We start from the raw sequence: 27317 nt of genomic DNA, 5'->3' as shown, positions 1-27317 counted from the left end.
AATTTAAAGAGCATGAGGAAACTATTAATATTTAATAAATTTTATAAATATTATTTTATAAATTTCATGTCGTAGAATTTTGTTGCAATGGAAGGATAATATATGTATCCATATATACAATGTCTATTCATTTATTTATTAATTTTTTTCCCCTTTTCTTTAAAAATAATGCTTAAAAAATAAGAGGATGTTATTGATATCGATAAATATTTCATGTCGAAGAATTTAACTATCGTTTATATTTGTAATTGAAGGATAATATATGCATCCATATACATTATATATTCATTTATTTATATTTTTCCTCTTTTCCTCAAATTTCTTTATTATTATCATTATTTTTTAATTCACTTTTACGTTTTCTAAGTTCAAATTGCCTATTTTTAGAAAATTTTATTACCTATTAATTATGTTTGAATGATATTGTTATTGTGTAATATTATGTAGGCTCTACTACTGTGGTTATTCAGATATCCTCCTCGTTTTCTTTTTATATCTATTCCTATTTTTTTGGGGGGGGGCGGAGAAGGGGAGACTTTTTTTAAATTTTCTTTTATTGTTTTTAGTTTCCTTTGCACTATATGAAATATTTTTATGAATTGCTACTTCTTTGATAGCTATTTAAATTCTAATTCTTTAATTTTTAATTATGAGTTCTTTATTAGTGTAAAGCCATTTTGCCACACACTTAATCATAATTAGAATACATCAAAATACATTGTCTAGTGAAAAAACAATAATTTAATGATGTTTTTCGAACAGCTAATATACATCTTAGAAAAGGTCTTTCTTATTATAAATCATTCCATGAAACCAGCGTAAATCCCCCCCCCCTTATTTCTGTTTATATTTACAAAACTACAAATTTATTACTTCCAAACTCTCCGTCAAAGTTCATCTGGTAATTACTGAGATTTTGAACGCATATTGAACAGAACTGCTTTCGTTTTCACATTATTACAGATAGATTTCTCACATACTGATATCGTTCAAAATTTGATGGGAATCTGAAATTTTGGAATAAAAATTGGATACCAAATTTCATCCTTCAAGCATTGTTATAGTTTTGAATGATTGTATTCGCAGAAAGATAGACATATTTATTTTAAAAAAATGGTTTTTATCGACTTAAAGAGATCTGAAGTGTGGAAAAGTATCAAAATGTCAAAAGTAAATTTCGTACTGATTATGGTATTTTCTTTCTTCTTTACATTTCGCATATAGAAAGTTAAAATCTTTGTATCGCTAATTAAATATCAATAAGAATTCTTTTTAAAAATTTTTTATTACAATTGCTTATATTATTTAGTAATACTTTATCAAATAATTCCTTTCAGAGCAAAATCAAGTGAATTTTTTTCGCAGTAAGATATTAATAACTTTCCCTGCATCATTTACAGCATTTTAAATAATCTAAAAAGAGATCTAAAAATTGACATCTCACGTGAAGTTACTTGAAAATAGGCAAAAAAGACCAGAGCCAAAGAGGAAGAACAGCATCTGCGTTTTCCCCCAACTCTATTCCAGAAAAAAACTCCATAAAATATTGACGTACGAGAAGTCAACTCAAGAATGCATAAGCATCAAAATCTCTTGAGGCAGGTAACAAGATAAGACAATCCATTTTGCGCCAAAAAATACAAAAACCGGCAACCCTGGAGAGGAAAGGAAAGTCAGAACAAAATGGGTCTAACCACGCTTTGCCCATGCTCATCATTCACTTCCCCCCCCCCCCCTACTCTCATAACTATTATGCTTTTATCACAGATATTATCAGCGATCATCAGTGGTATCATCTAGAAAAGTGTTTTAGGCCAGATTTAGGGACTTCTGATTGACAGTAGCCGCCTTATTATTGTTATTACGCTCAGTGGGTTTTTTTCATGGCCAGTGTTTTCCTTTTCTTGTTGTACTTTATCTGTTTGGTATACGATGAATCATAGCCTTTTCCCCGCGTTCGCCGTTATGTGGAGATGATATTAGGCAGTTATTGTAACATGTGTCTGTAATAGGGACTTAGTATTGGACAGGTACGCAAATAATTAGAGTCGTAGGTTTAGTAATAATCGTATTTCGTATCAGGCAGACTAACTGAAATGCGGAAATAGAAAGATTATAAGCACGTTTCTTGTAATTGATACAGTATGTCATGACAATATTTTTATAGAAAAAATGCTTCTTTTGTTGATAATGTATTTGCACATCTCCTACGATGAAATTATTAATGTAATTTAATCAGTTTAATATATACATATGTAACATACTTCTTCAGATAAATGACCGAAAAGAAGACACATTTAGGAGTAATTTCAATTTGTTTTTCCTCGGGAAGGCATAATTTGTAAAAGGGAGACAACCGCCGAAATTTGTCTGTTTACATCGGACAAGAAGAGAAAAAAAATATATAAAATTTTTTACTCATTGCTTTTTACTGAGAGTTTATTTTAAAGATTACTTTGACACGTACCGACTTAAGAAAAGAAAAGGAATCTTAGATATATTTGAAAGAAATGTGTTAGGATTTAGTTAAGATTAGGCGTTAGAGATTTTAATTCCTTCAATTGCAGTATGAGAATGACAGAGTCAGCAATTTTTTAGAGCTTGTATTAGAAATAATTAAATAAAAATAAAGGATTTGGATCAGGTAATAAGAGAAAATTTTTAGAATAAAATCTGGAATAATATAAGATAAAAAATAGAAAACTAATTCAGATTTGCATTAGACTAAGAGATATCATTTAAATACGCACATATGACAAATTATGACATGTTTGAAGAAATGCTTTTGTAATAGAAAAAAATGGCATATTCGAGCACTGTTTTTGTTTTATATTTTTTTTAAGTATATAATATAGAAGGAATAACAACTCCCATATTTCACATTCCATTTTAGAATATTTTCCGTAAATGTATCTGTCATTTTGATCTAACTAATGTAAATTTAACAAAAAATTCTAATAATTTTCGTTTTAATAAAAACGGTACAAAAGTAACAAAAAAAAATTGAGCGAAAAGATTAAGAAAGCCATAAAATTCTCAAAAGCCTCTGCTTAATTATGTTAGATATAATAGCAATCTAAGTTTCAATTGAATAGTAAGATTGAAAAATAATGTATACGCCTTATGAACTAAAGGATTAAATATGTTGTGTCGTGCTGTGTGCATATACTGTGTGCATGTTACCTCTGCTCAGTTCTAAATTTTTCATTTCCGATTTTTTTCTCATCTCTTTAGCGCTTCTTATACAATGACGAGTCTGATTCGCACATTGAATTATTCCATTTTCAATTTTAAATCTGGAATTAGCAGAAAGTATTAAATAATTTAAAATACAAAAATCTCTTTAAAGTGTATTATTATCTCAAATGCCCATATATTATTATAAAAATTAAAATAATAATATTTATCTTTAATAGAATATACCATCAAATTAGGAAATTAAGTAAATTAATATGTCAAAAGGTTTAATTACCTATTTAACGTAATAATAATGGGATATTGTTTTGTTTAATTCAAAATTTCAAATAATTCGAACTTTTGTTTTGGCCCCTTCAATTTTGATCTATCTAAACTATAATTAAAAATGTTGGGTTATAAGTAATTAAAAACCATTCATCTTAAGTTAAAATGAAAGTAAGATTTAAAAAAAATGTTTATTGCCTTTACATTAGAAAGGACTCCCTGAAATTTTATTTACCTTTGAATTCGTATAAAAAAAGAACCTGCCTTCACCAACCAACCGATACTTCAATTTTTGCCAGTCATATATCATATGAAGAATAAATTTCAGTCTCCCCTTTCTCCTTTGCATTCCCGTTAGAGGACAAAGAAAACCAAAAAAGACGAATTTTGGTTCCTCGGAACTCCTGGCCCCTCGCTGCTTAAACGCTTGATAAAGAAAGTTAAAATGCTCTCACCCCTACTGAGAGATAATGGACTGTTTCCGCCAAGCAGAGATTGAAGTTTAGGGGCGTGACGAATCAAGATTTAAATTTTATTTGTAGGTCATCGGCCAGACGCGAAAAGATTCCCACGATTAGGTGAAGAAAAGGGAAACGATTGGAGAGTAATTCGGATTTGGTAATCACTTCATCTTCGATGTAAATGAAGATTTCTGCATTAAGCTTTTTAATTTATTTTTTTATTATTTGGTAATTCGGATATTATTCAAGCTCCATGTATAAATTTTAACAATAATTTAAATCAGAATACCTTTTTTTGTATAAATATTCGTTTGTAAATCTTATATTATCCGATTTTTACTTTATTTGTGCTTTTATATTCATATAGAAAATTTTAAAGGAAATATAGACAAATATTGATAATTGGAAAATTGTAAAATCTAGCAATGTAGCAACATCCTTAAGAATTTTTAAGTTGAAAGATTGTTATAAAAATTAATCAGACTTTATGCAGGGTAAAATCTCCCTAGAAGGGAATTTTAGACATGGGATGAGAAGCTTCCAGTATGGTGGTTGGTTCTTGCCTCGCTGGTAGGTAAGAAATAGTATGAGGTGCTTCCCCTATCATTGGCTCTTACGGGAAGGGCTGTACCGCGGCGAATGATGTCCCTTAGATCTCAACTTTAGTACCCGCCAATGCCGTCGCAGTGGTACGAGCATTCAGATTTTTTCGTGTACTTTCAGGAAATTGGAGTAGTCAGCTATGATTATATGTAATGAAAAAATATATACACATATTCCCGCTTAATATGTATCTTAAAAGTTTATTTTTTAAGTACCTGAAAAAAAATACTAGTCAAAGAACTAACAAACGATACTAACAAACGATACTTTTTTTTTTTTTTTTTTAGATTGCCGTTTCTCAACCTAAAATATTCTTCCCTGCTTGTGCATCACTGATTTTTTTATTCTTCTTGTGTACAAGTTTTCATTTTATCTTTCTGTTCTTTTTCTTACTAAATTTTATTTAACAATGTTTCAGTTAATCATTTCTGCAGGAAAAATTGGTTGATTAGACTCTGTTTAGTTTCTGATTTTATTTGCTGATAGACAAAATTTTCTGCTAAAAAGAAATTCCGATCAGTCGATCAACAATATGTGAGAATTAATCATTTTTGCAAATAAAATTAATCCTAATATTGAAGTACGCAAAATAATAATTTTGAAACTGTGCCTTCAAATTTGAAATTAGGTAACTGAAATGTTAACATACATGAATACCTTAGAAAAGAATGCCTTACTTTGAGGATATATATTTGATTTGTAGCTTGACTTGAACTATGAATTTTTATAATAAAAACTGATTACAATTTTAATTTGGCATTAAGTACATGAATAAATGAAATGCCTTGATTTTTACTTACAGGAAATGAATTAAAACCTTATTTTCACCAATATTTTGTGCAAAGCAAGGGAGCTTTTAAGCTTTTTTCAAAATTTCAAAAGAAAATGAAAGCCATAGCAGACTGATGACAGAATTTTCGTTTTCCAATCAAAGGGACGCTTGTTCAACACCCAATATCAACAAAGATTCATTGTACGGGGATCTGTACGAGTTGCACATTAAATTCAGTTTTGGTTAAGCGTCCTACCTTTGGCGTGACATGGAAGTATGTATAAAGGGTGTCAGATCAAATGCTATCCTAGTTGTTCATTTATAAAACCACTATTCAAAATGATAGGAAGGCCCCCAAAATAATTGCTTTTCGTTTCAAAATGGAGACTTAAGCAAAATAAAGATCGATGAAGATATTCATGGTATTGTTTTTTCGTTTCGATTTGTCTTCGTTTAGATCAAATTTCACCTCCTTTCAAATTAAGCTTTTCAATCTGCTCATCTTGAATTCTTACCCACTCCTCCCATGCAATTTCCAGATGCGCCCCTGCAATCGTGCAGGGGCGGAGGCAGAACTGATAAGAGGGAGGCATGCCAACCGACTTTTAATTAGGATCTTCTCTCCACCAACCGGAGCAATCAATCACCAAGGAAAGCTTCTTAATGATTTCTGGAAGGCCTGCTTCACCGCAAGGCACGGAATCCGTGTCCTTGTACCTTTCCGCCAGCTCGTACACGAAATGTCCTGTAAAATAATGCCACCACTCAGCTGAAAGAAAAGAGACGGGGGATCTTTAAAGGGTCGATATCTTTGTTTGCAAATTTAAATTAAAATAATCGGAAAAAGCGATGATAACAAGTTATTCACACGAACGTCAAAATCACGGACTCAGAATATTTAATCAATAAATTACAGACATTGGAAATATTATATTAACCTATTTAAGTGGATATTTAAGTTGAAAAAAATCAATGCACTTTTGTCTTTTTCTAAGTCTATTGGGAAAAAGATCTGTTAAGTTATGAAAAGATTTGGGATGTCCTTCGACAGTAGTAATATAAACTATACTTTTTTTTAAAATTCAACATTTATTCATAGAAGAATACAATAAGATAAAGAGCAAAACGATATACAGGGAAATTCTAAAGTAGACATATTAGTATTTTCTCCCTTTTGTTTTAAGTCTAAGGATTTGTGAATCTTTCTAACAGCTGAAATAATATACCTAATCTTTGGTGTTGTCATTATCGATATATCCAACCATTTACTATTGAATGATATAAGCAATTGATAACAGACATTAGAAATATTATATTAACCTATTTAAATAAGTATTCAGGCTGAAAAAAGGCCATGTATTTTGTCCTTTTCTAAATCCATTGGAGTTAAGATGTAAAAAAGGTTTGGGATGCTTTCTGACAGCAGAAGCATTATAGTTCAGCAACGGATTATAAATCCCTCCTCGTTTTTGAGCATGCGTTAGGATGGGCTTAATTCTTCAAAATAGGGGTGAAAGGAAAGATGAAAGGGGGAGATGTTTACATTTACTAGTATGTCATAGGTAAAATCCAAGGTCAAAGGGAATACCTGAAATGCACTCATTGTTCCGCGTCTCACCCCTTATTGAGATGGAGTCGTCGAAATGTGGTCGTCTCAGAATCCGTTGACAAAACTATACCTATATATATATTTTTTTTTCTGATTTCAATAGTTTGTCATAGGGCACAATAAGATAAGGAGCAAAAGGACGTACCAGAAGATTCAAAAATAAACATATTAGTCTTTCCCCTAATACCATATCCCGAACATCCGATTTCTTAATCTTTGGTATTGTCATTATCGATAAATACAACAACCTTTCAATGGATGATACAGTAAGACAAGAAAGTAAAAACTGTCGAGGGGGAAATGAGAAAGCAAGTAGATTAGTTTTGTATGAAAAGTGAAATGCAAATGATTCTGTTGAACCAAGTCCGAAATCAAAAGTGGAAAAAAGCTATGTCCTTTCAGCTTTTATACTGTCTATAAAAAATAATAATAATAAAGAAAATCGAGGATAATTGGCTAAAGTCTCAAGAATCTACTCAAGAATTATTGCATTGCATATTACTTTCCCATCAACCTATCTGTGGGACAAATATTTGCAAATGTGCTATTTGACGGAATTATTGTGTTAAGAAAGCATACACCTTCTAACAATAATCTTGTTTTTTAAAACTATCGTTTGTATATAAATTCAAAATGGAAAATTTCTTTAACATACTACAATAACCCAATATGCTATTTTTCCACTTAAAAAGGACGCAGCTTTTTTTTTTTATTGGGAGCAATTAATCTTAAAAAGCAGCATTTTAAGTGGATAAATTGATCTTATACTCCACTGGCCGTAAAGAAATGTTACTTCTTTATGATCATTTGATAGAGAAATATTATTTATCGCATATACATTTTTATTTTAGTTTATTTAAATTCAAATCAAACTGCTACTTGAGAAATTTGTTTACACTCTCAAATAAGTAGCCACTTTTAATAAATTCATGACTCCTTCTTTAAAATTTTTAGGAATTTGTATTTTTAATGGAAACTTAAAAATTTTCACCTTTTGCATTATTTGTGGGAAAAAATAACAATAGAGGCGCAATTTCTTATATAATGTATTGAAATATCAAATTAAATACAATAACAATGATTATCCATAATCTATTTATGCATCGAATATTTCTCTTACTCCATTTGAAGTATATTTCTTGGAATACAAACATCGCATACTCATAAATTCATTGAACCCTTAACGCTTTCTTATAATGCACAAGCTTTTATGACACAAAGATTCCAGAATTTTCAATATTAATGTTATTCCTCACTGCTCAGTTTCAAATGACATTTCATATTCTTTTCCAGAAATTATTCTACAATATTTTATTTCTCTAACTCATTTTCGGGAAATAAAATTGCATTTCAGGCGACAAACATTCTCGTTTCCTCAAACACAATGAATTCAGTTAGCATTTCCAAATCCCCAACTCTCCTCTCTTGTTTCAAATTCTGTTATTTTACGTTAAGTTTTTCATTTTTTATTCGTCAGGAAGCATCTCTGTTTAAGCGCCCACGACCCATCTCGATAGAGATGGTTTTCACGGCACGCCGGCTGCACTTGCCAAATTCCAGGGTGATGTGGTCGCCCGTGGCAACCGTCGCCCCGGCAACGCGCGAAAGGACGGCCTAAACTAATCATTTATGAAGGTGGACAATCTTAGGGGGACGCCGCGTGAGAAGAATTCACCGTTTGTTCCGCTGATGGAAATCCATATCTCCCAGTCGGATGGCCTCTGGCGAGATGTCTTCTTCAGAGGCATTTTTCGGTCAGATCTCGATTCGCTCAGAGCGGAGCGAAATATTTTGCCAAACCGGGGAAGAATAGAATTGATAAAATTCGAAACAATGTGTTATTACTGTCTAAAAATCTTTCTTTTTCCCATTCTGCTCCATAATGTTTTCACTAGTTAGATTAACGTTTGATTTTGAAACTGCATTTAGAGCATACTTCAGAAAGGATCGCTTTATTCCACGAAAGGTCAGATAAAGATGATGATATATGACCACCACACCCTTTCTAATTTGAATTATGAAACGATGAGAATGTTTTTGCTTGCATGTCATTCTAAGTAAAAGTAGGTAACCCCATGTTATTTCAAATATGTACTGGCAGCTTAAAGTAAACAGTAAAATACACTTTATCTCTAGGATGAAATATTCTGATAGAGAGAAAAAAAAATTAAAATTTACAGTCTTGATTCTCTTTAAAGGATATCAAAATCAGTAATTTTTCTAAAGAAAAGATGCTTTTAAAATGTTTTAGTAATGACAAAATAAATAAATAAAATTGCAAAGTTTGTGAATCCAATTTCTTTCTTCAAGCATCAATATTGAGTCTATGAAGAATCGCATATCATAAATTTTTATTTCTAGATTGTTTAAAAGTTTAATAAAATTTCGAATCTGATCTCTTAAATCCGAAAATAGTAAAATGATATTGTTGTTACTGAAAAAAAGCAATATTTTGCTGGTTTAAGATATGATATCTTATATCTTATCTACAGATTTAATCAAAGTTTCAAAAAAATTATAACTGTTGTATCATTAGAATCATTAATTCAGGTGTCAAAAGATATCATCTATGGAAATTTATTTGATACATTATTTAAATATTTTTAAGAGTGTAATTATTAAGATTATGTCCTCGAATCTATTTCAACTAATAACTTCTTACGTTATTAATAAAGAATGTTCTGAGTTACTTATAATAAAGAATGTTCTGAATATACCAATGATATTCACCACTAGTTTTTTTTCTATTGTAATTTTGAACTTGAAGCTAAGTTTCTATGTATAATTTTTTAGATTTTCCTAAGCAATTTTAATGGAGCTAATATTTAGCATGGAGTATTAAATATTATGAACATTATTTTTATATATCTTTATACTAAGCGATTCTCTGTTTTTAGCGCATATTTTAAGACATAAATTCACATAAAATGTATAAATTAATAATTTCGACTGCGCCTGCGGATAACCTAAATTCAGTTGAAGAAATTTCGAATTAAATGATATTGGAGATTAGCACAAGGAAATGATTGAATAAAAAATATAAGAGAAGAAAAGTTTGGTTTTTTCAATTGGCTCGAATGAAAAAGTACTATCAATTAATTATACTGTCTTAAAATATTTAGATATATTTTGAAGAACATAAGAATTATAACGAATTTTTATATGAATATTATCTTTTCTATGAAAAGAAAAATCAGTTTATATTTTGTTAAGAGTTTTATACATGAATTAAATACATAGTATTTTATAACAGATTTAGCATGCTGAATGGTTTAAAATTATGTAATTTAAAGTGCTTAATATAATCAAACCAAGACGATGAATTGGATGAAGTTTTTAGTTAATGCAGAAAGTGTTTTAACACTTTGTTATTAAAAAAAATGCGAGAATTATGTGAGAAATGTGAGTGGTTTTCCTAGTGAAAACCAATATATATATATAACACAAAGTCTAGCAGTGTGTGTGTGCGCTCGCGCACACGCGCTAAAACATGCTTTAAAGAAATAGTCGTGGAGATTGTTAACGATTTTTATTCCTTTTAATTAAACAAAATAATTACATTTTTATATATTATCAAAATTTTTTGTCCAAACCATCGCAAGAGCACTTTGCAGCATATAGAATAAAAAAGCAGAAAGCAGTAAAGAGAGAGCGTAAAAAGGTATTTCGAATGTATATAGTTTTCATTGAAATTTGCCGACAGCATTTTGGTTCCGGGGGGGGGGGAATAATAACCTGTTCAACTGAAAAGTTAAAACTGTAGTAAATTCGTTCGAATGATTAGGAAATTCAATAGGTAAATCAATGCTAAAATCTGAAATAAAATATAAAACAGAGTGTGAAGCATAACAATCAGTAAATTTGAAGCGTAAAGTATCAAACAGCATGCCTTCTTTAGTTGCACATAATAATCAAATCTTGGTAAATATGAGAATATTCCAAAATTTTTAGAATTTAAAGAGTTTAAAAACAATTTTGCCAAGACTTTGTGACAAATTGCGATGTTTGAGGAATAACATAATTAACTACTAAAAAGATAAGTTTTTACCTTGAAAACTCGTAACAAATTCAGTTTTCGTAAATGAAAACCAAAGCTAATCATTTAAAAAGTGGAAAAGAAAGCCTATTTCTTTTCCATAAACAAAGGAAAAGGTCATGTTGTCTTTAAAACGGGTTAAATATTTACCTAATAAATCCAACTGTTCTCAAAGAGGAAAGATCTTTTTATTCAGTCTGTTTCAATGAATTCAAGAATAACTGTTAAGAAACAAGCCAAACAAAAAATTTCTCCTACTAGGGATTTCGGAAAACTATGACATTTTTAATTATTGTTTTCAATAAAGCAAACAGTTGGTACATATAACATACTTTCTTCGTTTAAGTGAACAAAGATTGTTTTCTTATAATATTGTTGTTATATATGTTATAATATGGTTGTTGTTTTCTTATAATATTGTTTCTTATAATAATTTCTTATAATATTATATATTCTGTTGTTTCTCTTAAAATATTGTTAGTATTCTAAAAGCCTTTTGTAAATCTTGTTGGGAAATATAAAAAATTCATATCAGTATGATTATATGAAGACAATTCAAACCTATTGTTGCAATCTAAAAAAGTAAACAAATGGCAACATATCACGAAAAAAATATTTTTTGGCAAACGTTATCGTAAACAACACGTTAAGCAAATATTCTAATAAATAAAATGTCTCCGTAGAACAACATTCAGTTGTGAAGCCAAAAGCTTTTGACTAAGAAAATAAACTTGAAAGTTTCCCTTTCTGTAACGGACAACATCAAATCACGATTTGTATTATTTACTGAAACATTCAAACAGTAGACAAATTGAACTTAAACATCTATTTTTCTTTACCTATCTACAGATTATCAATTATATAATAACAAATTACATCAACCTTTTCGTGATAAATATATTTGAAATTTCAATTAACTGTCCAAAAAAATTTTTCTTTTCTTTTCAACAAATATTTATATTACAAATAACGTACAAAAATTTCGAGGAATATTTCGTCAGATAAACAAAAGAGCCAGGAAAGAAATAGAAATTCTGTTAAAAAGGTTAATTACTTGTTCCTTTTATTATTGAAACTTTATTACGATAAATGAAAAAGAAATGAAAGAATTTTCCAAGAATTTATGAATTAATTTGCTCGAACTTTTACGGAAACTTTCCAGAAATGGAAGTTGAGAACTTTTGTTTTTAAGCATTAAATTACTAAGCTTCTTATTGATTTTTATATCATTCCAAAATTTGCAAAACGGCTAAATCGCTATTTTCGTAAATTTTCGTAGTATCAAAAGAAAAATTATTTGACTAACGCATTTAAGAGTTAATAAATATAAAATAAATAACTGTATTTTAGATTTTTTTTTTCATTTAAAAGCCAACTGTTATTAAGAAAAAAGCTTACCTTTTTTTTTTTTTTTTTGAAACGGAACTTTTCTGAGTTAATTACTGGATAGTTAATTTTTTAAAGTACTTTTTTTATATTTGTCTGGTTAAATGAAACAAACCACAAGTATTGTATATAATAAATACATCGTTATGATGAAAATTCTTCTTGCGTATTTGCTTATAAAGACTCTTATAAAGTCAAAATATTCTCTCTCTCTTTTTTTTTTGCTTGAACATTTTTTATACATTACTTGTACCTATTCTTAATAATAAAAATCGCATAAGAGCAACAGTTCATGATAAATATCTAGTGTTTAAAAAAATCTTATTTTGCTTTCATCTGATATAAACTGTGGCAAATCTTTTTTCTTTCTGCTCCTTTAGGAGCCAAAATGAAGCTTTTTACAAAATGGTGTTCTAAAGCGTCTGTTATTTAGATGAAAGATTTCATTTTAGAGGCGACGAGTAGAAGAGAGGAGGCAGAAATAGCGCATAACTTTTTTATAATTTTCCGAGATGATTATCTTGAAAGAGTGGGTGTCTTACATTCGCTTTGGAGATAAGAAATCTACCGATCTCTTCGGCAAGTGCAAGATTCATACACTGTAACTGAGACTCTTTATGTAGTTTATTTTGTGTGACAAAAATTTTGCTCTCCGTTCGTCGAGGGCAGCACAATAAAACTTGCCATTTTTTTTCAAACATGTAGAAATTATTAAAGAGTAAATATATTTAAGTATATCAAGATTTCTTAGTCCCTCATAAGCTTTTTTTTTCCCATAATTTTTTGATAAATTTTTTTTCACAACTTTATTTTTTATCTACCAATACTAATATAATCTTTAATCTTCTGGCTTAAATTAATTGTTTGTAAACTTTACACGAGTTATTTAGGACAGAATTCGTGATCAAATGAAGAAGACGCTTTAGGCGGTACCCGTCTTAAAATTTTGCATCATTCTAGATGAAGAAGCTTTTCCCTTGATAGATTTACAAACAGTAGGATCCAGTATTCGGAAGATATTTGATGGAATCAAATTTTGAATTGACGAGTTTCTATTCTTGGAATTTGAACCACTTCTTCTCAAGCCATCTTGCAAAAAGCAAAGAGACAAAGCATACAGTCTAAAAGAATGTATAGAAACTATAGATAATATAAGGAAGTAGATTTTTTTGGTACTTGCGATGACACAGGAAGTATCCCCCATAATTTTAACTTTTAAAATCATGAGAAAATTTGGAAAAAAAGCCGTGAATCCCTCACAACTTGCTATTTAAGAAATTCAAAGTAGAATTATAGAATAAATAAAAAGTTACAAATTGAATTAAACTCTACGAAAAAAGATGCGAAATACCGCTTAAGATTAAAAATTGTCATTAAATATCCCTTTCTTTTATGGCATAGAGCTTAGAAAATATAAATTTGGCTGTAAAACTGCTATATTAGAGAATGTATTGATTTCATTTGTATGAAATCAAAACACAAAAAGCATGAAGTAATTTTCTTGGAAAAAAAAGAGTATTATTTATTAAATTATTCCAAGTAAATTTTTATAAAACTTAGGCTTAAATAATTATGAAAAGCAAAAAAAAAAAATTTCAACAATGCTAAAGCACATTATTCAAGCATGATAACAAATGTTTTCTGATGAAGAGATTTTATTATTATTTTTTCTGTTTCATTTATAAACCTTTACAATAAAGGGGAAAATATAATAAATAAAGCACATCTATTTTTAACAGCGATTGATGGCGCTGACATAGTTATTATTTCTTTTGTTTACATTGCTTCCAGAAACAGCTATAAAAAAGATAAACGAACCTTTGATTCACTTGATTTAGCAGTTATTCTTCGTTTTTGAAATTACTGTTTTACCTTGATTCGCATTGATTAATTCGCACGTCCTTCTAAAATACTTATGAATAAATATTTGACCTTTTAGTGGATGTAATCGATTCTAGTAAATAGTAGTGAGTTTTTTTATGTTTGTTTTCCCAACTTGTTTAATCCCAAGTTTGCATTCACTTGCTGGAGCCGAGAATAATTACTCAATGTTTCTTAAAACATGAATTCGTTGAAACTCTCAATCAAAGCGAGTCTTTTAAGATTATACAAATAAAAAGTTACTCTCAATTTTTGAATAAGATAATTTTTGAATGAATATACTTATAAGCTAAACAAGGATTATCTTACTAGAACATTTTGTGTATTATGAGTAAGCATTTTAGCTTACTTGCAATCGTAACGTTTAAAATTAGTCGATGAAAGCAAAATAAGGGAAACCATTTATATTGCTATTTTAATAAAAAGTAAAAATTTATATGAAAAAGTTTTCCAAAAAAGATGATTTTAGCAATAATGATAAATTTTTACTACTACTTTATATAAATTTAGATGATTGCTATTAGAATTTAGACTTTGATAATTTAAAGTAAATCAAAGCATGCAATAAGAAGAAGCCTATTCATGCATATATATTTAATTCAATTTACTTCTAACCAATTTCCCCTTGTGTATGCTATTGATAAATATTAAAAAATTCACTCAATTATATGGTAACAATCATGACAAAATTCTATAGAAACTCGAATAAATTATTAACAAATGTAAAAATCGAAACTCTTCTTTAAATTAGCATTCCTTTATCTCATGATCTGTAACAGGAAATAAAATTAATGATTTTGCTCTTTTTGTTGTTGTCGTTGTTTCTAATCCCAGGTGTTATAGCTGCGCTACACCACCTCCATGAAACCAAAGATCTCTAAAAAGTCCAAAACCAATAGTGGATCCCTTAAAATCTCAAAAATCGAAATATTTAAACATTTAAGAATGTGATTGGGGGAGGTTTGATCTGCCTTGCACCAAGGACATTCAGCAAAGATCCTCCATCCGTGTTGGAAGGTGAAGGATTTGGTGTGTCCACTCAAAAAAACGAGAGAGAGCCGTTTGCTCTTTTCTAGAGCTGGTGAGCTATGTCGAATGTTATGTCTTAATAGAAAATGCTGTTTTGAAATGTCTTTTTCGAAATTTCTCCCGAAAATAGGAGGTAGGCTTGTAGGTGGCAAACGATCATTAATGATGTATTTTAAAAGACATGAACTTCAATATGAAATAAAAAATTTCGAAATCCGTATAGTGGTTGGGAAGCTCTGTCGGAATTTTTTTCCCATAGAGAATATATAGTGAAAAGAAAATTTGAAACTTCATACGAAAATAGAAGGTGGTGATTGGTAGGCAATTATTAGTGACATAGTTAGAAGTGAGGAGTTTTCATATGAAACAAAAATTAGCGAAATCGGATGAGTAATTTAGTAGACTTGCATTGGAATATTAGTACCTTAGTTTTCTGAATTATTTTAAATTTATAGATATCAAGTAAAAGATATTTTATAGAAAACAATTTTCAGCTATTTCCTAACTCAGGATCTACGGACACCGACCAATTATTTTGTCTGATAGTTAAAGTGTAAAACATACTCTTATATTCATTCCTTGCATTGTATGTAATATTTATTTTATGTTCTCCTTACTTCAGGTACTATGAGACGGGTTCTATTAAGCCGGGGGTGATCGGCGGCAGCAAACCGAAAGTGGCGACGCCGAAGGTGGTGGACGCCATCGCCAACTACAAAAAACAAAATCCGACCATGTTCGCCTGGGAGATCAGGGATCGGCTGCTCGCTGATGGCGTCTGCGATCAGGACAATATACCGTCCGTCAGCTCCATCAACAGGTGAGTGTGGAACTAAGAGTATCTCTGGATAAACAAGCGCAAAAAATGATTTATGAAATGTTTATCAACGAATTTCTAACATTGACGTGAAGAACGTGTGTTATCACTATACAGTTAATCCACATAACAAATTATTCTTGGAGGAAAAGCAGTTGATAACGCATTATGATTTACTTTGGCCAATTGTTATAAACATGTGCTCACATTTCAAATAATGGTATAAGTAACTTCTTATAATTTAACATGGTCTCTTCTTTCCTAATTATCCCTAGTACACATATATTATACAATATTGCATAATATCAAACAATATTTGCAATATTGCATAATTGTGTTGAATACTGAATAATTTAATATCACACGATATTGTGTAACAGGCTCTTCCATCAGGGATTGTATGAAATAATGTGGAAAATTTAATTCTACTTTTGTTACGAAAAAAGAGAGAGAGAGGGACTACAACTTGTAAATTTACTCTATGCAAACCTCAAGTCATAAAAAGGCAAAATTTGTCATAAATGGGCAGTGTGTTAAAAAAATGGATTTAAAATGATTTTTCCTTCGAATTTTTAAATAAGAATCTTCATTTAGAAAAAAAAATTATTAAATCATGAAACGCAAATTGAATTTTTATGAAAAAGTATTTTTTAATTTTTTTTTTTTACATGCAACATTAAAAGTAGATAATAATTTTTTTAAAAATGAACTGATGATTAATCTGATGAACAATCCAGCGCGTTTTGTAATTGTAACTACCACCTTTATAACTGCAACTAATGGCGCTATACTGGAGTAGAATTTTTTGTGTCCTTAATCGTATCGAAAGAAAATAAAAGGGTTAAATCTTTTCCTGATTTTTAAAAATTTCTTTTAGTAACATTTAGTTTAAAAGATTTCAATAGTAATTTTTTAAAAAAATAAATCGTTACTTTTCTATTTTCTAATCGAAACAGAAATATAATTAGAAAAGACTAAAACCATAACTGACATCTCACTATCAGTTAAAAGAGCCATAACATTCTCTCTAACAGCAAACCAACCGCACCGATCCGTAGTCTTGCCTCACGTAAATGACGTTTCACCAAGTTCAACACTTCTCTCAGTTAAAATCACGTAAAACAACCCTTCCAATCCACCCTGAAAGTTACATCCCTCTCCGCCCCCTATACGGGGCCACCAACTCTGCATTTCATCTACCGCTATCAGGATCACCCCGAAAGACAGGGCGCATTCATCAAAAACAAGCGTGGTAGTGCGGTGGCTTGAAGTGCTGTCAGTCCACCAGGCCGCTAATATTTATTAATTCAACCTTCCAGGGCCCTGTAGCACCTAATCGCTGCAGAGGGAGGATTGTGTGTCGGCCAGCCATGTTCCTGGTGGGTGGGGAGGCTTATCTAGGATTATCCATGTAGCAGCAACTTCTGAGTGTTGCTACCGGCGTGTTGTGGTGCTAAACCTCAGGGAGGCATAATTGGGCGTCAGTTTTTGGAGAGGGAAGTTTTCAATGGCTTGAAATATCCCGCGTGTGCACTGCAGAGGGAAAATATAACTGTGGTCTGGGAATATTTGTTTTGATTAATTCAAATCCTCTGTGACAATTGCGGGGTTTTGATTAATGCATCCAGCTCTTCGTTCGAGGTAGCAGAGAGTGGTGATCACAACCCGTTGATGTGATGAGTTCTTTTTCATTGCGAAAGGGGGTTTAACTGCTTGATTGATATTCTTCTCTTTGGTTGTTTACTAAAATAAGCTCTAGTGATTTTTATTTCATTTCTATTTTTGGTATTTCCGTTATTAATAAAATTTGGTTAAGTTTAGATTAGAATTAAGAGATAGATATAATGAACACTCCAATAACTGTAATATCGTAAGATGTGACGTCTCCGTAATAGGATTAAATGACGAAATCAGAACAATAATTCCTTTTCAGATTGAATTCTTCATGACTTTTTTTATCGAAATTAAAATTAGGGAATTTCTATACATTCACAATCAAAATTTTTTTTGAGAAAATTCTATATTTAAATTGAGAATCTAATGATATTTGGATTGATTAGGAATTGAAATTTGGATGGAGAGATAAGTAATTAATTTTGCATGTTTAAAATTAAGATTTTTCCATTTCTATTTTCCTTTCTTTTTGTATTAATTCGCATCATTTATCTTAATATTTGAAATGACTTTATGCTACCTGAAACATGAAAATGAAATAAAAACTAAAGCCAGTATATTGTTTTATTTAATTTACATTAGATTGTTTAATGTAAAAATATAAGAATTAAAAGTGTATTGTTCAAAGTAATGCCCAAATGTTTACTTGTCAAAGAAAATCAATTCTAAATGTAACATTAGCCTTCAATGCAAAAGAATTTGCGAATATAATACCAAGAAATTACTTAATGAAATGAAATTCTCCTTATTTTAACAAATTGCAACTCCTTATTTTAACAACATTATAATTTGTGTATTATTTAATAATCAATAAAACAATTTAAAATTATTTTAGTTGCTTTTAATTCAATTTCTTCCCTTTTTGTTTTTCATGAACTTTGCTGCTTTTTTTTCATTATTTTTGAATGTTTTCGTTGTCATAACTGGCTTACAAATCAGGTAATTGAAATCATCTACGCTATTTATAGGTACACATTTAAATTAATTTTAGCAAAGGCTCATAAAAAATTATAGAATTATCTTGCTATTTATTCTTGGAATAAGTTATTAAATTCGAAATGAATTATTTATTATTAAAAGATATCATTTTTATTTCATGAATTCTAATAATAAATGAGAAGAAATATATTTGAATTCTTTTTTTAATAATAGAATATTTTTATAGAGGAAAATGCATGGTAATATTATTTTCATAGAATTCTTTCAGAGTCCAGACTGAATAAATTTATGTTTAAAACCTAATAGCACATTATAAAATAAACAAATGGTCAATGTCAATATGATCGTCCTTGATATTCGAAAGAATTTCATAAAGAACCAATATATAGTTCTCTTTTCTTTGAGGCAGATGGGAGAATTTTTCTGCTTTTCAGTCAAAAGTAAAACCTCGACCGTTCTTTTAAATAGAAAGCTCTACAGCATCAAACCTCAAATCATACTACCGAGTTCAATACAAATAAATAAAAATGGAAGCACCAACCCACATTCCGAGGAGAAGTGAAATGATGAAAATCGGCAGAAGGAGAAACCTTCAGGAGTAATTTCCGCTTTCGAAAGTTTGATTTTCTCACAGTAATGGATCTTTAGATTGACTGAATTTCGAATTATATCAATTTCTTATTTTGTTGTCTCTTTTTTTTAAGCTATCGTAATCTTCCATATTTACGCAAACTTGCCCCTCTAATAAGTTATGCGATTTTGATTAAATTTTTTGAATGATATAATTTTTGAATGTTATATATATTTTTTTCTTTTTTGTCACAAAATGCAAGATAAAAGTATCTACTATTTTATCTTGCTTCTTAATTATAATTTTAAATAATACATTTTACATATTACTAATATTTAATATGAAATTTTTCATTCGTTTTTGAAAAATTGTATTTAAATGTCATTTAAACCGTTAAAATATTGCATAGAAATTTCTTTTTTTATGTGTAGATGTGTCATAATATTTTTTTACTTTTATTTTAAGAGACACAAACATTTTCTTCAAAATGTAAAGCAAACCTTAAATAATAACAAAAGTAAAGACTGACATAATGAGGAAAATAATTATAGGCAACAGTAGTTTAATTAATCCTAGTTACTATAAAAACTTTAATATTTATTAAAATATAGGCTGCTTTCTTTCTTAACTAGCTATTCCTATATATTAACATTTTAAAAAAATAGATAAAAAAAATGAAGTATTTTTGCTGCATTTTTGGAAGCTTTTAATATTTAAAAATCAAAGATTTTGGTAAGAATCTTAATAAAAATTAACCTTTTTATTTTTAAAGATAATGGTTCTTGTATCTAATTCTGCAAAATTTATCTTTGGATTTATATTTTCTGCATTCATAATTTCAATATAAAAAAATGAAAAACATCTTTAATTTTGGGCATATATTCTAGAAATCAAATTAAAAAAGAATTTTTTTTTCATCATGATGTGCATGATGTTTAGATCCGTAAAATAAATAATAGTTAAATGTGAATTTTCTTTTATTCATACTTTTCATTTTAAATGATATAATTCAATACCTGCCTAAAAGTAATGAGTTTAACAGCGTTTAGAGAAACGTAATATAGCATTAAAAATATTATAAACAGATAAAGCATCATCCACATCAATACAAGAACAGCAGTGAGATCAAAATATTTTTCAAAGCATTTCGATGATACCTCGTTACAAGAGAACTGTTTTTGTTATTTCTCGCAATAAAAGTTTTAAAAGAGCAATTTAGTACAGATATAAATCAATTGTACAAGAATATAATTATTTATAGGAGTTTTTTCTTTCTTTCCTTCTTTTTTTTCTTTCCAATTTGAAAGAAGCGTTTTTCGTTTAATACATAATCATTCCTATTCCTCTATATTTCTTACAGTTAAAAAATCATTTCCATCTCTATTTTCCCAAGTTTAAAAGCAAAACTGGACGCATAGACAAAGTATAAAACTAGGTTCATAAAATTATATGTATAATTTTTATATCTCAGTTTAAAGAATGGTTTAATATAATTGTAAATTCATATGCATTCTCTTGAAACTGCGAAACTAACAATCTACAAATAGAAACTCATGTCACTTTACCTTCAAAAAATCACCCCCATACCTGAAAATCAAACCGCCCTTCCAGAAAAACCGGGAAAAGCTAAGAAACGAACAGATCCGGAGTTCCCCTACACTCCAACGAATAATAATAAAAATAGCGGACGCACGCTCTCCCTCTCTCTCTCTCTCGCACACACACACCAAAACCACCGACAGCATAAACCAAAACGAACTGGAAAGAGGCGAAGAAAAAAAAATAGGCACAGGAGGAGGAAAAATCTTGAAAACGCATTACCGGATATTTATAGCTGCCTTTTGAGGGAAAGTTGCCTCCCTCGCTGTAGGAAGAGTCCTGTCACTGTTTGGAGGCGAAGATGCATACCGTATGGATTTCCAGATCAATGTAGATACGGCAGGACCCCGAGTCCGGGGATGGGAGAAAAATGCGGGACTTGTTGACGGGATTCCCCGGATCACACCTGTCATGGGACCAGATGAATGGGTGCAGGAATTTTTCTTTTTCTCCAAAATCAATAAATAACATGCAGGAATGATAGTGGATGAGTTGTAGGTAACCTATTTTAAAAAAAAATGTTTGGTGGTATCGAATTTGGAGCACATAAATCTAAACTTTTCCTCGTGGTAATAAAATAGTCTTGGCTGGGAGTGTGTAAATCAAAAATGCATAGATGTTTGATACTTTATAGCATCTAAGAATTGAATTATGTATACTTTAGCTCCTATGTACCAAAAAGTAATTCCAGTGCACTCCCTTTTATAATGACTTTATTTTCCTTTCTTTTTAATTACTGACTGTACGAATACTAAATTTGCTGATTTCAGCCTTTAGCTCTCTCAATTTTTGAACTAATATCAGCTAGCTAAAGGTGGAAGTTTTCTATTTCTAAAAGTCAAAATAGATCCAAAACTGATAGCAAAAATGCAGGAATCTTATTTTCCGACTCAGGGCTACAGTTTGTAGAGTACTGTTTAAGTAATTCGTTTCTCCTCTTGTCCTGGCAGGAAGATACAGATATTGATCAGACTAACTGCTTAAGCGTTATCTTCGTTTGTTATACGCTCATCAAATTATACCATTTTTAAACTTACAAATGAAAAATGCCGTTTATAGATGTAGATAATTGATGTAAATCTAAGAGATATTCATTAGCATTTTCATTGTTCTATGGATTTTTTTGTCGAATCAAAATGCTAACATATTTCCAGTTTATAAGGTTTCATTCTATTAGATAAATAGGCAAAAACTTATAAAAATACGAGAGCCTGAACTTTCTTATGGACATGCGTTTGCTATTTGAATTTTATTTATTTTATTTGCAATTTGCAGATTGACTGTCTTTTCTTATCCTTTTGATTTTAACGAATCCTTCACATTTCACTCATAATCCAAATTCTGATGATTTCTTTCATTTTTTTATAATACTAAGTTTTCTTCTAATATATTAAAAGCGCGAAAACTAATGATGTTTTTTAATTGTAAGATTAAACTAGCTACTACGCGTTAAAATTTCATAGTAAAACTAATTAGCCACATTGAAACACATTACTAAAGTATAAATTTACCTTTCACAAATATGGAAGAATTATAGTTATTATATAACTAATCACCAACTATTTTAATTTCTTTTTGTTTGTAAATCAATTCTATTTTAAATAAATATGATTATCATTATTTTCTTTGTATGATTCGCCTCTAAATAATGCATATTTGAGGAAATAGTTCTCCTATCTTTCTATTTTAATAGTTATAGCATAATAAATTAAATAACATAGCTCTTATGTAACTTCGCTACTCTAAGACATAGGATATTCGAAGATTTTCTGAAATAAATTGTAGGACTGATTTCTCTGTGCAAATTACATCTAGTTCTAAGACGTGTTCAAACAAATCTGTTCAAGGAGGGCTGATGTGAAAATGCAAAATCTATTGAAGTCCAGACGCGAGTGTTCCCTTGGCGGCTCCTGACATCAAAGGGGCAGTTGAAAATTTGGTAAGGTGAGCACGGACTGACCAATCCAAATGGACATCGGAAGCCGTCAGAGTGGGTTTCAGACCGGCCTTTTGATACATAATTGATTGCCACTCCGGAAAGCTGTTCGGAAATTTCCCTCTCTTATGTTGTAATCCCTTTCGCTTGCCAGGAAAGTAGATTTCGTTGGCTTTGGCGGCTGGATTTGGCGACTATTCCCATTGATGTGGTATTTCTTTTTATTAAAAATATCGTAACTCAAATTTGGTTTTGGAAGGAAAAAAAGGGTGTTACGAGCCTACATTGGCGAAATATAAAAATGTAAATTACTAACCACTCTAAATTATCTGTGATATATTCGAAATTAAGTAGATCTACCTTGGTTCATTTAGACAAAAGCTGATGATGCTGTCTGTGTTCGTTAAAAGAATGTTTTCGTCCACAGAAGCTAAGAAAAATTATTGCGAAAATTCTATTTATTTATTTTTCTTTTTATAATTATTATATATTATTTTATATTATATATTATTATATATTATTTCTTATTTATTTTTATTTTTCTATTTACGATTAAGATTTATACCGTTTGTTTTTAATAGTTTTTTTCGGGGAGGGATAGCAATTCTTCACTAAGCAACTGAATGTTGCACTAAAATCACTTACATACTTAAGAGATTTTGAAGATTTGAAGAGAGATATTAAAGACTGAAATTTTTTTTGATTGAACCTGAAATTCTTCAAAACTCGATGATATATTTACAAAAATAAGTCTTTAGGACATAATCTTTTAGGACATAATCTTTAAATTTTTAAAATTATTAAAATTTACCCAAACTATATTAATCGTCAATGTTTGCAACTGGTTATCAGAGCTTAAAACTTCAGTACATTTTTTCATTCCAGCAACATTTATATCTAAAATTTGAAATAAATTTATTTATTCGGTATTAATAATAAAAATTTTTATTAAAAGATTTTTTTTTCCTGGCAAAGATTAAAACCAAAACAAACCGTCTGTTTTAATTTTCATTGACAAAGATCCCATTAACTTCGAAAAGCATTTCTGTACAAATACTTTACTTCAAAATTGTGTATTGTAATTTATTTTTTTTTTTAAATTTGATGTATAGGATTTTTTTAGCCCCCCCCCCCAATTTGAAAATACTCAAATTAATGTTCTTTAGGAGGAATTTAAGAATTTAACTCTGTGTGACAATATTTTTAAGATAGGGAGACAGATGAATCGTTTGAAGTTTAAACTTTATAACCAAGTAGGATGTTCTGTATGAAATAATTCAGCTTGCTTCAGATTCTGCAGAATGTCGCCAACGTCCGCCATCAGGCAACCCTGTAAGTTTTACAGCAGCAGCACACATCGCAATTGCATCTCCTCCCTCATACGGCTCTCCTCAATTCTATTACGCCAGAACAGACGCGGCATATTTCTCCAAACACACCCCGCCACCTATCAGGTGCTGGTCACTGTTGAGGGAGAAAGGGCGGCCTTCCCTCCCAAATGGACTGCAACAGGGAGAGTCGATTATTGACTGTTAGGCTTGATTGAGGTTTATAACACCCTAACGAGTCCGTATCTCAGTTTAGATTCGACGGAAATTTGATTGGATATCTTAGCTTATGAACTGCTGGGAGGAGGGGAAGTTTAATAAACTAGGTTTGTCTAAATTATAAGATAGGAGAGAAACCCATGCATTGACAATCTATTTGGACATAAGACTGCTATTTTTGAAAATGAGAATAAGCACATTTATTCTAAATGAAATATTTCCCATATGGATTTCTTATTCGCTTTCACAAATTATACTTAATTTGATGCAAAATGCATATTAAATCAATGAAATTCCAATTATTAAGTTAACTAGTTTAAGATACTGAATATATTACTCTAGCTATATTGGGTTGATGATATTTGAATGATATGGTGATATTTGATATCTTGAAAGATTGAACATTTAGTTAAGACCTTCTAATAATGATAATCATGGTGAAATGACTGCCACTCATAAAGGTTTAATCTTAATTATACCTTAAAAAATCTTAAAGTTGTTCTCGGAATGCTATACTTATTTTGAAAGAGCATTTGTAGTACCCTTTTCCTTTTTGTGTTTCCGACTTAAATAATGTTTGTAGTTCTGATGAAAAATATAATAATTTCTGAATACTTAATCTATTTATAAAATTAAAAAAAAAATTGACGATGTCCTTGCATAGGGGTAACGCATCTTCCCCGTGATCTGGGCGTCTCGGGTTCGAGTCCCCGTTCGGGAATGGTTGTTCTTCATCTATGTTCTATCTGTGTGGTGTGTGAATGTTCCCCCCTGTAAAAAGGCGTTGTGCTAGCGAATGTATGAGTTTCAACTTCATATGAGCTAGAAGTCAGACTTCTGCCCTCGGGTGCTCAGGAGACTTTACCCTCAGAAGCTACTGCACCCCCTTTCCGTTTTAACACGGACACGACATCATCAAATATAAAAAAATTTCTTTGTGGATCAAAGTTATTATGTTAGCAAATGAATATTTTAAAATAGATTTTCCTCAGCATCTCTCGAATATCACAGATTCTTTTGAATCATCAGATTCGAAGTTTCTTTCGACGTTTCTTTATGTTGCTTCATGATGATAATTCAAAGGCCATATTGTCCCTTGAAAAACAAGAAGGAAAGTCTCATAAATTCAAGTATAGAGATTTCGCATACACAAAATCTGAGAATCTACAATATCAGATAAAGAATAATGCAGTGTATACGGGTCCAAACATCAGGCAAACAGAACCCCCCAACAAGTATCATGTGTACACCAGGGAGTGGGTTCTCCGGCCACCCTCCTGCATCTGGCTTTTGTACGCGAGATGTTTGCCTGAGATAAGGCCCCGTACTTTTATCGCCTGAACCCGTCAAATTAGCAGCGTACTCCAGTAAAATGATTTGTAAAAGAGTGCACGAGCAAATTAGTACTAAGAGCATCATCTTTTAGGCGAGCCGCGATGGCTGGGTAATCGGATTTTCAGCCAGGGACACGCGGTACAGATGGGGACGGGACATGCGATACTCGCTGGACTTGAGTCCTTGATTGGCTTATCTGGGAACTGTAGTAGTTGGGACATATTTCCACAAGAGGCATTAATGTGAAGCAGTATTGCCATTTTTTTATTTAAAAAACTCCGCCGCCATGATTGTCACTAGACAATTGACATATTTCATTCTATTCACTCCTTTCAGTATAACTTCTACTATATAAAATATTAAATATTAGTAATTAGATTTATATGTATATTCCACAAAAATGTATTGAATTTTTCTGAGCTATTAACAAAAAAATTTATCCATATGAAAATACATCATCCGTTTTTACTTCCTCGTACACATAGTATAGAAAAATATAGTAATCGTTAAAAAAAAAAAAAAAAAAAAATCGAGATTTTTACGAATTTACACATTTCAGACCTCCTGAGTTTAAAAAGCACATTTTTTGGAAAATGTCCCCTCGTTTGTCTGCCTTCCTATCTGTCTGCCTGTGACAAAGATTACTCAAAAATTCTTTGAACCATACGGTTGATATTTACATCAGATTAGCCTATTTCTATCAAATTTAGAATAAAATCGGTTCAGAGGAAAAACGGCTGTCCGTCTGTTCGAATATAAGTCAACACGACTACGATCTTCTTCACTATAGACAAAATGAAGAAGTCTAGACAATTAAAATTCAGTACAAAGATTTAATATCTATAGTTTAGACACCTGTTAAATTTTGAGCCAAATCCAACTACGAGTTGATTGTCTTTCTCTCTGTACTTTCTGAAGCATGTAACCTCGATAGTTCAAAAGCGCAATGACTTAAATATATCAAATTTGGAGTGGGAATTTGTGACTACAAATTCAATCTCGTAATAAATTTTCTTTCAGTCGGTTGAAAAAAATGTATCAAAAACACAAATTCGACTTTTGTATATTTTTAATTCATTCCAGGGATTAATCGCCAAATAAATCTCCAATAATCATACGATAAATAAAATAAGAATACTGAATTCACATCAAAAGTTAATTTTTCATAACCATTGTACGCCAATGCCATATGAGTCGTTCTCTGGCATGACAAGTTTATGACAAAGGATGCGAGGAAATTTTCGGGAGACCATTCCCATTGGTTTTATTAGAATGTTCTTTGTAGAAATTAAAAAGTAGGAATGTTTCCTATAGTTATTGTATATAATTATGTTGCATGGCAGTTATTGCATATAATTATGTTGCATGGCAGTTATTGCATGCATGAATTACTCATCATATTAAATTCAAATATATTTCAAGCTTTGTCAGCTTTTTAGTTAGCATGTTTGTTAGAATTGAGGACCCCAAAATAAGATGTTTTCATTTTTTAAAATCATATTTCATGTCAAAATATGAAATAAACACGTATTTTGTAAGTAAAGACATGAATGTCAAAATTTCATTCAAAGGAAATGAACGCCTATAGAAAATTCTTTTGAAAATATCTAGTTACCCTCACAAAGAATAAATATTTATACACATTAAATTTTATTTCCGG

The 27317-nt window shown here is 30.3% G+C and overlaps 1 protein-coding gene across 4 annotated transcripts in view; it reads left to right on the top strand.

Moving 5' to 3' along the window:
- LOC129968090 (paired box protein Pax-5-like) overlaps window positions 1–27317 on the top strand; it is a 157034-nt gene that overhangs the window by 55125 nt on the left and 74592 nt on the right. For all 4 annotated transcript variants that reach the window (XM_056081937.1, XM_056081942.1, XM_056081938.1 and 1 more), the window contains exon 3: window positions 15862–16059. In XM_056081937.1, coding sequence (XP_055937912.1) covers window positions 15862–16059 — 198 coding nt within the window. The remainder of the gene's footprint in view (window positions 1–15861; window positions 16060–27317) is intronic.

The sequence above is a fragment of the Argiope bruennichi genome, chromosome 1, assembly GCF_947563725.1.
Source record: "Argiope bruennichi chromosome 1, qqArgBrue1.1, whole genome shotgun sequence".
NCBI lineage: Eukaryota > Metazoa > Arthropoda > Arachnida > Araneae > Araneidae > Argiope > Argiope bruennichi.
Note: the sequence above shows the minus strand (reverse complement) of the source record. Positions and strands in the feature narration are given on the sequence as shown.